General features: G+C 51.6%; 6 protein-coding genes across 6 annotated transcripts; 2 read left to right on the top strand and 4 right to left on the bottom strand.

Moving 5' to 3' along the window:
- Positions 1-85: 85 nt before the first annotated feature.
- On the bottom strand, positions 86-1,034 carry Asppvi_009164 (Mic19 family protein; the record flags this gene model as incomplete). The annotated part of the gene is made up of 3 exons (XM_043305022.1): positions 86-598; positions 706-763; positions 976-1,034. The coding sequence occupies 3 exons, from the start codon at positions 1,032-1,034 to the stop codon at positions 86-88; spliced, it is 630 nt and encodes a 209-aa protein (XP_043160957.1).
- A 1,817-nt stretch (positions 1,035-2,851) lies between these two features.
- Positions 2,852-4,399, top strand: glkA (glucokinase glkA; the record flags this gene model as incomplete). The annotated part of the gene is made up of 2 exons (XM_043305023.1): positions 2,852-3,034; positions 3,101-4,399. The coding sequence occupies 2 exons, from the start codon at positions 2,852-2,854 to the stop codon at positions 4,397-4,399; spliced, it is 1,482 nt and encodes a 493-aa protein (XP_043160958.1).
- Positions 4,400-6,637: 2,238 nt separating this feature from the next.
- Positions 6,638-8,542, top strand: Asppvi_009166 (MDR family MFS transporter; the record flags this gene model as incomplete). Its single annotated transcript, XM_043305024.1, has 3 exons — positions 6,638-6,949; positions 7,026-7,832; positions 7,895-8,542. The coding sequence occupies 3 exons, from the start codon at positions 6,638-6,640 to the stop codon at positions 8,540-8,542; spliced, it is 1,767 nt and encodes a 588-aa protein (XP_043160959.1).
- Positions 8,543-8,778: 236 nt separating this feature from the next.
- On the bottom strand, positions 8,779-9,558 carry Asppvi_009167 (uncharacterized protein; the record flags this gene model as incomplete). The annotated part of the gene is made up of 3 exons (XM_043305025.1): positions 8,779-8,931; positions 8,982-9,407; positions 9,463-9,558. The coding sequence occupies 3 exons, from the start codon at positions 9,556-9,558 to the stop codon at positions 8,779-8,781; spliced, it is 675 nt and encodes a 224-aa protein (XP_043160960.1).
- Positions 9,559-9,904: 346 nt separating this feature from the next.
- Asppvi_009168 (cytochrome P450) lies at positions 9,905-11,619 on the bottom strand (the record flags this gene model as incomplete). Its single annotated transcript, XM_043305026.1, has 2 exons — positions 9,905-11,455; positions 11,542-11,619. 2 exons carry the CDS (start codon positions 11,617-11,619, stop codon positions 9,905-9,907), a joined length of 1,629 nt encoding a protein of 542 aa, XP_043160961.1.
- A 970-nt stretch (positions 11,620-12,589) lies between these two features.
- Asppvi_009169 (C2HC5-type zinc finger protein) lies at positions 12,590-14,215 on the bottom strand (the record flags this gene model as incomplete). Its single annotated transcript, XM_043305027.1, has 1 exon — positions 12,590-14,215. The coding sequence occupies one exon, from the start codon at positions 14,213-14,215 to the stop codon at positions 12,590-12,592; it is 1,626 nt and encodes a 541-aa protein (XP_043160962.1).
- Between the last annotated feature and the right edge of the window lie 95 nt (positions 14,216-14,310).

Below are 14,310 nucleotides of genomic sequence, written 5' to 3' on the forward strand. Positions count from 1 at the left end.
AGAAGGACCGGGTGGATCTATTTGTTAAAACAACAGAGGAAATAGCATCAGCATGGCGGCACATATCGCTATGACTCTGACCCTCTCAACCGACAACACGGTCCACAAATGCCTCCTCAAGCCGGGCGACCTCCCTCTTGAACCCCTCAACCTCCTTCCAACAATCCAACGGCCGTCTGTCGTGCAACCGCAAACAAGTCACAACCTCGCTCCTCGCCCGCTCAACACGCTCATCCACCTCGACGAGCTTCCGCCGTCCCTCCAGCTTAGCCCGCAGCTCCTCAATCTCCGCATTCACCGACTCCCGGCTGAGATCGCGGTTGATAGGCTGGTCGGCGGCAGCAGTAGGTGCAGGGGTAGACTCGTACTCGCGGCCCGCGAAGGGGATACGCGGCGCGTCGAGGTCCAGGGAGCCGGCGGGGTAGGTGATATTTGGTGTTGATGTGGAGGAAGGAGCGGGGGCGCTGTCTTTGACTTCCGCGAGGCGCTTTTCGATTTCGGCGAGGGTCTGCTGCTCGCGTTCGCGGAGGCGCTCGAGTTCCTGGGCTACGCGCGCTTGGATCTGCAGTTCCAGGCTCTTGGCGCGGGAGGAGTCGGTCTGTTTTGGTCAGTTTGTTAGAGTTGTGGTCTGGTCTTATTCAGATACGGAATTGGAGTCTGGGTTGCAAGGGTGTTGGGCTGTGTTTGTATGGCTCGGAGACGCACCTCGGTGTTGGTCTGGAGAGCCTCGACGAGGTTAGAGGAGAATTGGATGGGGGCGTTGCTGTTGGATGAGAAAGTCAGCGGATTGGTCTTGATATTGGGATGGCTGGATCGGCCGTAGTGCTTTCTGCTGCTTGTCTTTTGCTGCTGGGAACTTTGTCCGCTCCGCAACGGGCCTTTCGTGTATTGGATCAATCGTAGCATCTGGTGATGCCAGCGGCTATGGAGTCCCACAGTGAAGCAATTGAGATAAGAAGCGCATGTAGAGCATACCTGGTGAAAACATGTTTCGAGCCAGTCGAACCTTCGGGCTTAGAGCTGCCGGCGCCCATGATGTCTGAATTTTGTGATTGCTCTCTCTTCGTCAACTCGTTGCAATGGCAATGGTGTATCAGGAACGGTAGCCACGTAGACTCCGCAAGAAATGTAGATGGCAATTGCAACGAGATCTGATCTGGATCTCACTTTTGGAACAGCCGACTTCCGCCGGCTTGAATTCAATTCGGGCAGTTGATGTTTCCGCATGCAGTGTCACGTGACGTCCTTAGTCACGCTGGTATAGCTTCATATCGCAATAGATCACGCATCATTGCTGTATGTTCCTTCTTTTGAGAAATTACGAAATGTCTTTGGTTTCTGGATACGCCAATGACAATCGTTGACAACAACGATGTTACGCGGTATACTGAAGCAATCTGAGAACGTGTTGCGATTTGTCCCGACTTAGCAGGCGACGACTTTTAGCCATTGCACATCATATCTGGATCACATGTCCTTGATAGGTAGTCATCAGATACAATCTAATCAACTCTCCAAATATATCAAACTGTGCTATGACCTATAGTCATAACAATATAGAACTCAATGTCGCTTGCAGACTAACTGAAGCGGGAAAACAAGGTTCGGACATTGGTCGGACATGACTGGAAATGATATTTTTCCAGCCTATCTGGTGGCTAGGAACCTGATCCTGTACGAGTGCCTAACGCCTTGAAACAGTTTACCAGGAATGAGATTCTCCATCAGTACATCTACAGCCTACAGTCAATATAAAAGAGTTCGTGATGGAATGTTACCCCGCAGGCACGAGGTCAACTGGCCACTCTCGAGATCAATGAGGGGTCTCCAGCTCTCCGCGTCCACTCCATATTCGACAGGAAGGATTCGTCGATATGCAAGATACCTACTCCGTAGTATGACGGACTGCAGCGAATGAACAAGGATCAGGAACCATTCTCCCATTGTATGCATATTCAGGTACCATGCATTTCTGGTTTATTCCTCCAGGTTCTCCAGTTGCGGTCCTAACCATTGTTTCTCACCGGTAAGAGTAGCAATACCCCCACAAGTGTTTCGTGGCGTCAGAGAAATTGAAGCGCGCTACTGAAACATTCAGAGATCATTACGAAGAATTCTGGAGATATTGTTTCCGTTCTGGTAGGATTGACTCTGTCCAAGTGTTGAGGCTTGAATGTCATCATGAACTAGAAATGTTAACAGAGACTCAAAAGAAAGATCATTATTGGATGAGCAACCTGATCCTTCAGTCATGCGTGTCTACCTATCTGAGTTAGCACTGATTATTTAGTTCCTGTCAGCCTTAGCTTTAACGCCATTGAACCAGTCTAACCAGGTCCCTAACAAAACACGATGACGACGTGGCCGGCAAGCCGTTGACAGAGGCACAGAGCACGATCCTACTACCAGACAGTATTACTCGCGTACCCTCTGCTTCCGTTGGTCGTCTTCCGTAGTAGTGGATAACAATAGGTAGTAATTTGAGCACCTTATGCCGGAGAACCCGGTACTAATCCCGTTGTGATTATCGGCCGGTGCCAACAATGACAAGACCGAAATTGCTGGGACTGAGGTCCCCAGGATCACTGACCTCATCGACCCCTCCTCCCCTCCACCTTGGCACCTTTGGTCAAAATTATTATTATTACCTCCTGTTACCCTCGTCGTCTTCTTGATTTCATATTGTTATTATCTTCACCTTATTGCTCTTACCCTCCCTCTCCGTGCTCCATAGTTTCTCATCAGCTCGACCCATCCTCAATTCTTACTTCCTATCCACATACTTTCTTCCCGTTCTTTTTCCTCCCCCAATTTTGATTCCCCGGTAGAGCCCTTTCCGATCTGATACGCCATGTCGTCGCCTCTAGTGACCGAAGCTACGCGCATTGCGCGCCAGTTTGACTATTCCGCCGAGCAGGTCCAGAGCGGTGTCAAGGAGTATATCAGAGAGATGCGCGAGGGGCTCACCAAGGAGCACACGACACTCAGCCAAATTCCTACCTATGTCACTTCTGTACCGAACGGTACTGAGAAGGTACTTTTTCTCTCGTCAAAACCACCGAAAAATCCGGCAGGTGACTGACTAGAAGATGTTTGGCAGGGCTTGTACCTTGCTGTTGATCTTGGAGGCACCAACTTCCGGGTGTGCTCAATCGATCTTCACGGAGATACCACATTCAACCTCACACAGTCGAAGATCATGATCCCTCGCGAACTGATGGCTTCGGGTACTTCCAAGGATCTTTTCCTGTTCCTAGCTCGCCAGATTGAGTCGTTTCTGCGAATCCATCATAACGAACACTTTGAGACTCATCTGAGACGTCGTCGTGAGCCAAATCATGAACAGGATCTCTTCGACCTGGGCTTCACCTTCAGTTTCCCTGTGCGCCAGTTGGGGATCAACAAGGGCACCCTCATTCGCTGGACGAAGGGCTTCAACATCCCCGACGCCGTTGGTCACGATGTCTGCGCACTCCTGCAAAACGCCATTGACGAGCTGGATCTTCCCGTTCGCGTGGCCGCTCTTGTCAACGATACCGTGGGAACCCTGATGGCTCGCTCCTACACCTCTCCCGGTGATACTTCAACTTTCATTGGCGCCATCTTTGGCACTGGCACCAATGGTGCCTATGTCGAGAAGCTCGACCGGATCACCAAGCTGGGGACGATTGAACATTCGGATTACGAGAAATCAACCGGAGCGATGATCKTCAACGCCGAGTGGGGCAGCTTTGATAACCACCTCAGTGTCTTGCCCAACACGAAATGGGACAAGGAGTTGGACGAAGACAGCAACAACCCGGGCATCCAGATGTTTGAAAAACGTGTCTCGGGTATGTTCCTGGGTGAGATCCTGCGCCGGGCTCTTCTTGATCTGCACAAGGATGAGGCCTTTGGTCTGTTCAAGCCAAATCAATCCTCAAAAGTTGTCACTCCGGAAAATTCGCCCCTGTACAGGCAGTGGGGCATCGACACCAGCTTCCTCAGCTTGGTGGAAGCCGACAAGACCGATAGGATGGAGGAAGTCAAGGTAGCTCTGAAGGATCACCTGAAGATCGAAAACCCTAGCGACGCCGACTGCCAGGCCGTCAAAATCCTGGTGCATGCGATTGGCAAGCGTGCCGCCCGTCTCAGTGCTGTGCCACTTGCTGCTATCCTCATCTCCACCGGTAAACTAGAGACGGATGACATGGTCGACATCGGTGTGGATGGAAGTCTGGTCGAGTTCTACCCCAACTTTGAGGAACACATGCGCGCCGCTCTGCGGGAGGTTCCTGAAGTGGGTGCCGCTGGCGAGAAGAAGGTGCGCATTGGCATTTCCAAAGACGGAAGTGGAGTCGGTGCTGCCCTGATTGCTCTTGTCGCCAGCAGGCATGAATCTGGGTCTGCGTCGAAATAAAAGTGTGGAGAAAAGGAAAAAAAGAAAATGGAAAAATGGAACACAATTCTAATGCCGATACGAAGTATTGTCTATTCTGCGTTCTGCCGATGGTCTTTGCAACTTTCCGCACTTGACTGAAACGAAGCACCTGCTTGCAATCTTGGTCAAGCACACTTCTTCACGCTGCCAGTCTTAGGCGGCATCATTCGTGGCAGGTTGGGCCTGCTCGGTCTAGGATGTACAGGAGGCCCAGCTTTCCAAGACCAAACCCCAGTTCGCGTTCGGTGGGGGAATCGAGCGGTTGAGCTCTCATATGCATGGACTTCTTCATCCTTGCATTGATCTGGTGTTGGGAGGCTAGGCTTGGAGACTGGAGGTGTATCAATATCATCATTTAGCGGCGTTGTACTACCCATAGTATGGGATATATCAAGTGTTAGGAATCATTCATCTGCCTTGCTCATCTAATGCCTTCATCAGGGAAGAGTACCGTAGAAGGGAACAGAAGATCTCGCTGTTTCTGCAATTCTTCAGCTATAGAGGAATATTGTTACACGACTGCTATGTGCATAAAAATGGAGCTGAGCATTGGATACAACTATCGTCATATGATGGCAAATACATATTCCTCTGCAATGTATCTTACTGCTCACACATACTGCCATGCATACTGCAGTGTATGGAGTACGTACCTGCTCCATCCAGATCTTCATTCTCGTCGAGTCGCACATTAGCTTTGGCTTAATATTCCCTAAAGTCTATCGCCATGTACAATAAGCCCTCCCAAGATCTAGACAAAGCAAAGCACGCACAAAATCAGCCTGCAATAGTCACAGCATAGTGGACGGAAGTTTGAGCCTTTATCTAGTCTAGCCTCTAATACACTCGTCTAATCTCCTTGTCTGGTGGCGTGGAACCATAGATACACGGCTACGTAGACCATGTCTGTGACTGTAAGCCACAAGCAAGGGGCGGCGAACTAGGGCTTGGTGGTGTCGATCATAAGGGATGATCATGGAACAGGGCACTCTGCTTGATTACTATGTCTGAAGTGAAATAATAGTAGAGTATTATCGACCGAAGGATAATATTATCGGTATGTTCCATTCTTGCTGGTGCACTTTATCATGTCTGATGGGGTCTGATGCGTACAAAAGGAGCAACTTGGGGCCATCGAGGTTGAGTCAGAGGGATTAGTAGCCTTGGAGGATCAGCAATGGAAAAAGCAAAGAGTATATGTGTGCCTATTAGGAGTTTAGTCGGTGCTTTCGACTATTACCTCTATGGTAGACTTAAAGTGTGTGTGATTGGGGAAAGGGTTGATCTGCATGCACACGGAACCTGTTCGAACCTAATCCGATGCAGACAACTAGGTACCTACTTGAGATGATCTGTTTCGGCAACAGACTTCCGACTCCGAAGAGCCAGTTCACACTCTGGAATAGAGAGGCAGCAATGAAAGTAAGGTAGGGAGAGATTACACGTCGATGCGAGGTCCATGGCAACCATCGTTGAGACGCGGAGCCACATTCGGAATGCTTCATTGTTTAGATGTGCGCAAGGATCACCGGGTAGATCCAGGATTGACATTCGTACAATTCCTGAGAAAGGAAGACTGGTCATCCGGGCTTTTCGCCAGTCTTAAGACATGGGTTCAATGCATAAGATGATATTCTTCGCCCTTTTGGGAAAATGCATACCTTTGTTTGATGGATACATCCTCTGGTCGGATACTTGACAGCCCGTCAGCACATCTCTCCTTGATTGCAAAACCTTCTTTGTTTACTTGCTTACGTACCATACCGGATGGACAAAGAACATAACTCCGGTATGTATGTTAGGCTATGGCCACTACATTAAGGTAGGTACCTGGATGTACTCTAAAGACTGGCCCGCCAGTGAATGGCGGGTTGCACAAACAATCCCCGTTTAGTCATTGCTCCCTCTCCTGCTTTTTGCCATTGCCGTTATCCTGCAATGGGCTGAGAACGACTTGGTCTCATTTTTTGGCTCACACAGTCAGATATCTGTCCATTACTTCTCCAAGCAGTCAAAACGCCACCACCTGCTCCCTTGTCTGAAGCTGGTCAACGTGGATTCGAACCTTGCTTGGAACGAATCTTGCCTCCTTCACTTGGCTTGATGCTTTGATCTAGACTCTGTGAAGTTACTGTTCTTCAAGTTCAACTCAGTTCCAGTCGTTCCGCGTTGCTGTCGGCATTGATATCGAAGGACTCTGATACCCACCCTCTCGTCATGGAGAACACAGCGAACAGCCACTCGCAGCATGATCATGGCCCAAATAGCTCACAGACAAAGCTCACTTCCGAGCCAAATGCACCAGGAAGACGACAGTCATCTGACAAGGAGAGTACGCTAGTGGAGTCCTCCCTAGGGCTTGAATATCCCGAGTCGCCTGTTCCTGAGAGGCGCAGCGACGGCCAAGCAATGGATATGGAATACAGCGAGGGCCATGGGGATGAAAAACAAGAGCCAGAATATCTGAAATCATGGAAGCTGGCCTTGGTCATGACCAGTATCAGCCTTGTGATTTTCTGCATGTCTTTGGTACGTACTCTAGAGCCATCTTACTTTCCAAAGGGACAAGAGTAAGAAGCTAACAGACTTGAATCGGGTTCACTAGGACAATACTATTCTGGCGACGGCGATTCCCAAGATTACAGATCAGTTCAACTCTTTGGAAGATGTCGGTTGGTATGCAAGTTCCTACATGCTGACCACTTGCTGCCTGGTACTTCCATACGGCAAGTTCTACACGTTCTACTCTACCAAATGGGTCTATCTCAGTGCGATAGCCATCTTCGAGATTGGATCTTTGATATGCGGCGTCGCTCCTAATTCTGTCGCGCTGATCATTGGTCGTGCGGTAGCCGGTTTGGGTGCTGCTGGATTATTTACTGGGTCAATCCTGATTATCTCCCAGTCCGTGCCTCTGCAGAAACGACCAATCTACACTGGTGTGTTGGGTGGTATGTTTGGCATTTCCAGTGTGGCTGGGCCTCTGATTGGTGGTGTCTTTACCGACCATGTCACCTGGAGATGGTGTTTCTATATCAATTTGCCTATCGGGGGTTTGACTTGGCTCTTCATCCTTTTGTTTTTCAAGGCGCCAAAATCATACAAGGATAAGTCGAGTCTCAAGGATCAGCTGTCGCGGCTTGATCTGCCTGGTCTTTTCATCTTCTTCCCCGCCATCATCTCCATGCTACTGGCTCTGCAATGGGGGGGCACCAAGTACAATTGGGGCAATGCCCGCATCATCGCTCTGTTCATCGTGTTTGGAGTTTTAATCGTGATCTTCATGGCTCGGCAGCAATGGGCGCAGGAGAACGCTACGGTGCCTCCTCGAATATTGAAGAACCGTAACGTCTGGGGTGCTGCATTTTACAGCTTCAGTGTATCGGCTGCATTCATGCTGTTTGTTTACTACGTACGTGCATACTGGACACTCTGTGCTCGAGGATCTGGGTTGACTGACTTTTGGTTGTACAGCTTCCGATTTGGTTCCAAGCCATCAAAAACGTCTCGGCGACCAAATCTGGTATCATGAATCTACCCATGCTGCTAGGATCAGTTCTGATGTCACTCCTCTCTGGGGCCATGGTTTCTGCAATTGGCTACTACGCGCCCTTCATGCTGGCCTCCCCTGTGATGATCACGGTTGGGGCCGGTCTGCTATCGACATTGAAGGTCGACTCCGGCCATGCTGCTTGGATAGGGTACCAGGCCCTTGCTGGGCTTGGGATTGGCCTCGGACTCCAGCAACCAATGATTGTGGTGCAGACTGCAGTTCAAGACACGGATGTCCCCAGTGCGACGTCCATCGTGATGTTCATGCAAACTCTCGGAGGCGCACTGTTCGTTTCGGTTGGGCAGAACGTATTCCAGAACCAACTGTACAAGAATCTGGCCGTCCAGGTGCCTAGTGTCAATGCTGCACAAGTCGCGGGTACTGGTGCAACCATGCTGCGGCACGTTGTTTCCGAGGACATTTTACCAGCAGTCCTCGTTGCCTACAGTAACGCCATCACCGAGTCGTTCTATGTTGCTGTTGCCATGTCGGCGGTTTCGATACTCGGAGCGATTCCAGTGCAGTGGCTCTCCGTGAAGGGGAAGAAGATCGAGACACTCCCGGCTTAGACTTGGGATTGCCGTGCAAATATAGATTGCTATTGCATATGACTTATGCTGAAATGGACCAGGCGTTGGAGGCGGGGACTTGCTTACAGGGCGGACTGTCATTGCCGTCTTTAGATGACCTGACGCTTAGTTTATCGCCATGGCGCAGGATGACAAACATCTAATGAGTGAATATGACCTAGCTAGAGACGAATTAAAACATCCTTCCTTTATTATTATGTTTTGTATCATCAAGCCTACACAGCAGCATACAGGCTTAAATAGATCCCCCAGACCACCCCACAGGCACTCCCAAACACCACGCGCCTCTCCACAGGAACAACCGTATACAACAGCGCCGACACAACAGGCCGATACTTAAGCCGGGCAATCATTATCGGCCCAAAGTCCTACCCTCGTCAATAACCCCCCCTCACATAAAAGGCAGGAACAGACGTACCTCAAAAATCAACTCCCGAATCCTCCTCCACCCCACTCCCTTGAGCACATTAATCAAAACAATAAACATGAGAATATTCATCACCGACCCAACAGTCTGATCGAGGAAGAATTTCATGAGGAAATTACCCAGCCCGGAGCGCGAGCGCGAGCGCCAGCGCCAGCGCCATCGTGCTTCTGATACCAGGTGCGGGTCGTGCTTCTCCTTCTCCTTGACCGGCAGCAGATCCCCCGGATCAACCGTTACAACGACGGCGCCAGCGCCGCCCTTGGTCTCGGCACCAGTGGCAGCAACGGGCCTACTCCTCCCCGGGAACCCCGGCCATCTCGCCTCCAGGTACTTCTGCCAGGAGAAGTTGATGGGGACGATGATGATGGCGTAGGTGAGGAATTGGAGGAGGGCAAGGGTGTTGAGGGTGAATGGGCCCTGCATCTTTATTCAGAATTGTCATTGACACTAAGAAAGCATGAGGAAGGCTTACGTCTTTTTTGTGCTGGGCGATTATTTGGGCGAGGATGTTGGAGAGGGCGTTCAGGAGAGTGGATTGGATTAGGGTCGTTGTTAGGGGGGAGGGCATTCTGTGTTGGGTATACGCATGAGCTCATATGAGCATTGCTGTGATCCCTGTTTAAGACATAAAGTTTGGAGGTTGGTTAGGATTGAGTATGTAGATAGACGTTGTAACTTGCATGCGGTTTAGCATATGCTAGAGTTACATTGCATAAACACAAGCGTAGCGCCAGCGCCGGCCAAGCCACGTGCGGCAACCGTGTCTTTTGTTTGTACGGAGTACGGACTACAATGTGTGGACTACCTCTAGTTGTGATCGTCAAGCCAATAATATTATAATGATCAAATGCTTGATTGTCATAGCTCATGCAATTTTACAATAACCATCCGCGTATCACGTTCACAGTTCAGAGTCAGACCCTTTTCCGGACAATGACATTCGGCCCGTACTTGGCGCTAGTGAAGTGATCCACCAGCGCGAGCTGCCCCTTCTCGTCCTCACCTTTGTGATCGGCCAGTTCAAAATCAAACAGGAACATCAACCGCGCAATGGTCATCCGCATCTCCATGAACGCCATGCTCTTCCCGATACACCCACGCGGCCCAATGCTAAAGGGGCAGAAGGCCCTGCGCGCCAGCTCAACGGCCTCCTTGCTGGTCGTCCATGACTCGTTACCAGCCTGGCATGTCGCGCCCTCGATCCATCTCTCGGGGACATAGGTCTCGGGCTCGCGGTAGTACTCCGGTTGCCGGTGGATCGAGTACGTCGGGGTCCCGCAGTCCGTACCCTCAGGAAGAAAGACTCCATCGACCATGGCGCCGCCCTCCATGACTTCGCGCGGGGGCGCGCCAGGAACAGCTGGCGCCAGACGCATCGCCTCGTCGAGGCATGCCTTCAGGTAGACAAGCTCGTTGAGCTTGGGCCCAGTGACGATCTCCTCAACGGAGGAGAAGTTCTCGCGGATCTCCTTGCGGAGCCGCTCCATGGCGCGCGGGGTGCGGACCAGGTAGAAGATCGTCGCGGACATGGTGGTGGATGTCGTGTCGCTGCCGGCGATCATCAGGACGTTCGCCTCGCCCCAGAGCTCGGGCGTCGTCAGTCCCTTGCCGGTTTCGGGATCCTTGGCGTTGAGCAGGTAGTAGAAGAAGTCCTTTTTGGCTTCGTGGCCGGCCTGCGTCCGTTCCTTGGCCCGCTCGTTGGCTTCGAGTCGGGATTTCATGATGAAGTTCCATCGGTCGTTGGTCAACTTGTGGATGAGAATCTGGTCTAGGTGCCAGGTGTCGAGGGGCATCCACAATCCGCACTTGACTTCGTCAGTGTCTGTCAATACTAGGAGAGAAAACAAGGGCCATACCACATAGTGCCGATTGGCAGCGCGATCCACAAGGTCGATCATTTTCCGCCGTCCGCTCGAAACCAGCATGTCAAAGCTCTTTCCAAAGCACAGCTCCCCCATCACATCGTACGTCAGATAGCTAAACCAATCTCCGATATTGAAAACGGCCGTCGCGCTCTTCTCACTCTTTCCTTCGAGCCCACCACCCAGAATTTCACAAAGCTGCCGCACATGCAGCAGCATCACATCCTCCATGCTCTTCAGCGCCTGGTCCGAGAAAGCCTGGCTGAGCACGCGCCTCTTGCGCCCGTGCATCGCCTTGTCGATTGCGTTGTGCGTGTTGTACACGCCCTTGATGGCGGGGAAGGCATTGTAGAAATTGGCCTTGCGGAGCCGCTTGCCATGGCCGTAAATGTCGTGCAGGCCGCGGTCCGTGTTGATCGAGACGAAGTTGGGCGCCGCCCGGACATGGGATCCGTATTTCTCATGTAGATGGTGAAGCCATAGGTGTCGGTCGCCTTTCAGGCCGTGGTATAGTTGTACCCAGGGGGTTATGGAAGCGAGGAAAGGTCCGGGAATAGAGCGTAGAGGGTGGAAAAATCGATTGTACGTGATATATGCTACTGTCTACGCCCCCGAATATCAGCACTTGGTACCCATGATCATAGCATAGCGTGAATATAAATCCGGCGACTTCAGGGTAAATGACTTACCAAACCCCCTAGGAGAAACAAAAGCCCTTGCACCGTCCCCCAGACTGACAAATTCTCCAATAATGGTTGAACTAGCATGATTTCCAAGCAGCAGATGAAACAATGATGAATGATGATGCCGACGACTGCAACCACCGATGCTAGCCGAGCTCAACCGAGGCAGGTCTCACTCCAATGGTCTTCCCACTTTCCCCGCAAAGACGAAGGAGCTAGAAGCAATGATGAAATGGGGAATCGACCAAGGTAGAGGTAGTATTCCACTGAGTGCGCAAGGGCCCTCAAATGTCCAGCCAAAGGGTTCTTTATATCTTATGCTGGCTCGGTTAGATGCGGGCGTACTTCCGCTGTCCATGCGGTCATCGTTTGCGGACTGCTGACAATGATAAGAACGAGTAAGTAGCATCAAATTATTACCGACGACTAAGATGTTTATAGCGTCAGGATGTGCAAATATTACGTGTTCTTCTTGAGGGCTGTTTGTACAGTACATCATAGAGACAGCGACACCTGCTGATTTAAGCTTAAGTATACAACGTAGATACTCTGGTTTACGGAAATTCAGGGATATGGGTGCATTCGTATTGAGAATATGCTTCTATTCATCTTGTCAACCTGATGCCGACAATAATCTCAGTCACCATTGATAGTGCACTATATCTCCTGCCCGAAGTAACTCGGCTTGAGGAGACTGTATCCACTATTCATTCTGAAGACAACCGTTGATATCCGACCTCAGTTGGGTTATAGAAGACCTTCAGCACCCACTGAAGTGGATCGCGGAGCAAATGCGGGTATTTGGCAATAATAGGCGCGGGGAATTCGCGCAACACTACTCCATCAGTATACCGCTACATAGACGTCGCGCGGCGATGTCGCACTTTATACTGGGAGACGCCAGATCGCCGCTATCGGCTAAGGATTGGCGATGTACTTAATGGAGGATGTGTGCGCAGTATCTGCCAATGTGCAGCAGTTCGAGGCGTGCCCATTTTCTGCCGTGCAGACGAGGATTTGGTTCCATATGGGTTCATAGGGTGATATTCAGAAGCTAAGTGGTATAGCCGTGCAAGCCACCATCGAGAATCCATTGTTCATTGTCATCATTGTCGTCCTGGACGCGCCGCCATGCCTGCTTGCGTTCTTTTGTGCTCCCCCCTTCTGCCTGCTTGTCTCCCGCAGCCTTCCAAACGGGTCGTAGCAGCCCGCCAGCTGCAAGTAGTGGGTTCCGACTGAAAGCTTCACCGCCACTTGGTTTCGACTCTTCGTGCGAAACATCCTCGACGTCCTCATCTTTCTCCTCTGCGGCCGAGCTCGACTCTGCAGGCGCGGCAGATTGATACACTCGAGTCACCCGACCGCCCTTGATATCCAAACTCATGACGGTCTTCTTCTTCTCCCACTCCGGCCGCGCCTGTTCCTCCATCTCCCGGAGTATCCGCTGCTGTTTCTTCAGCGCCAGCGCCCGCTGAGCGGGGCTCATCCAGAGCGTAGACGCAACATTCGGCGTTTCGAAATCCGCAGCCTCATCCACGACCCGCGTGCGTTTGGCGTTCTGCGCCTGGAACTGAAGTAACTTATCACGGTGCGCCTTGGCGGCGTCAAGCTTGCTGTTTCCCACCGGAGTTGGGCCTGGCCCACCCTCCCGGTGGACACTTTCATTGTGAGCCCGCATCTTCTCCTGTCCGCGCTCCGCGCGCAGCTCCCGGATCATACTCTGCACTTCTTCGTTTGATAGGAGTGGCGTCCCGCAGAATGAGCATGGCTGGAGACCTTCGAGGGAGCAGATGATCTTGCCGCAGTTCAGGCAGTTCGGCGCCGGTTCAAAGAGCGGGTGGATTGTAGCGTAGCAACTGCATTTTTGCCTGCCACCGCCTAAGGTCGGATTCGTAGAGACTTCGAGAGCAGCAATCGCGGCCGTCAGGTCGGAGATGTTGTTTGTTGTAAGCGATGCTTTAGATGAGCCTCCGGTGGCTGAGCTTCCGCTTCCGTGCTGTCGGGAAGATGGCTTGGCAGCTTTCGACTTGACATTGGGCAGGAGATCTGATAGCACCGGTCCCGACGCGGACGGTGGGTTCTTAGGAGTACCAGACGACCGCGGTGCGGGAGATTGGGTACGTGACGATGCAGCGGACGAGTCAAGCGACGACAACGCGTTCTGCTGCTGCGGAACCTGTAGCGAAGAAGCTGAACCCTTTGGCCGTAAAACAGCTGTATCCTGTCTCGCCTGCCGAGCCGACGCAGCTGACATATAATCCTCGTCCTGATCCTCCTTCCTATAACCTCCAGCCACATTCCCGAAATTCTCAGGCCTGCGAACGGGCCCCGCGCTGTGAAGAGGCGCTTTGGGCTTTTTGCCCCTCTTGGCTCCGGCTCTTGTCCCAGAATTCACATTTTCAGTGGTGTATGCGTCGGCCGCTGCGGATTGCTCTTCCCCGCCTCGAGCTGGCGATGGTACGGTGGATCGGGTTTGGTTTTGGTCTCGTCGGGCGCTGAAGGAGGCGATGAATTCGAAGGCTGCGGGGGAGTCCCCGAGGAGGTTTTTGAGATGCTCGGCACCTTCTTCCTTTGGAAGACTGGCAGAGTAAGTGATAATCTGTGTCAAGGACTCCTCATCCAGCGGTAAAAGCTGGGCCAGGCGAGGAACTGCCCACGCGACGAGGCTTGAGTTACTCATGTTCTGCGCGCGGACTCAGTGGATAAGCTCAGAAAAAGTTTATTGAAAGAAAGTGAGTGACTCGTCTACCTTCATGACAATAAGACTGAAAGGTT

Source organism: Aspergillus pseudoviridinutans (assembly GCF_018340605.1).
Source record: "Aspergillus pseudoviridinutans IFM 55266 DNA, scaffold_6, whole genome shotgun sequence".
NCBI classification, from domain to species: Eukaryota; Fungi; Ascomycota; class Eurotiomycetes; order Eurotiales; family Aspergillaceae; genus Aspergillus; species Aspergillus pseudoviridinutans.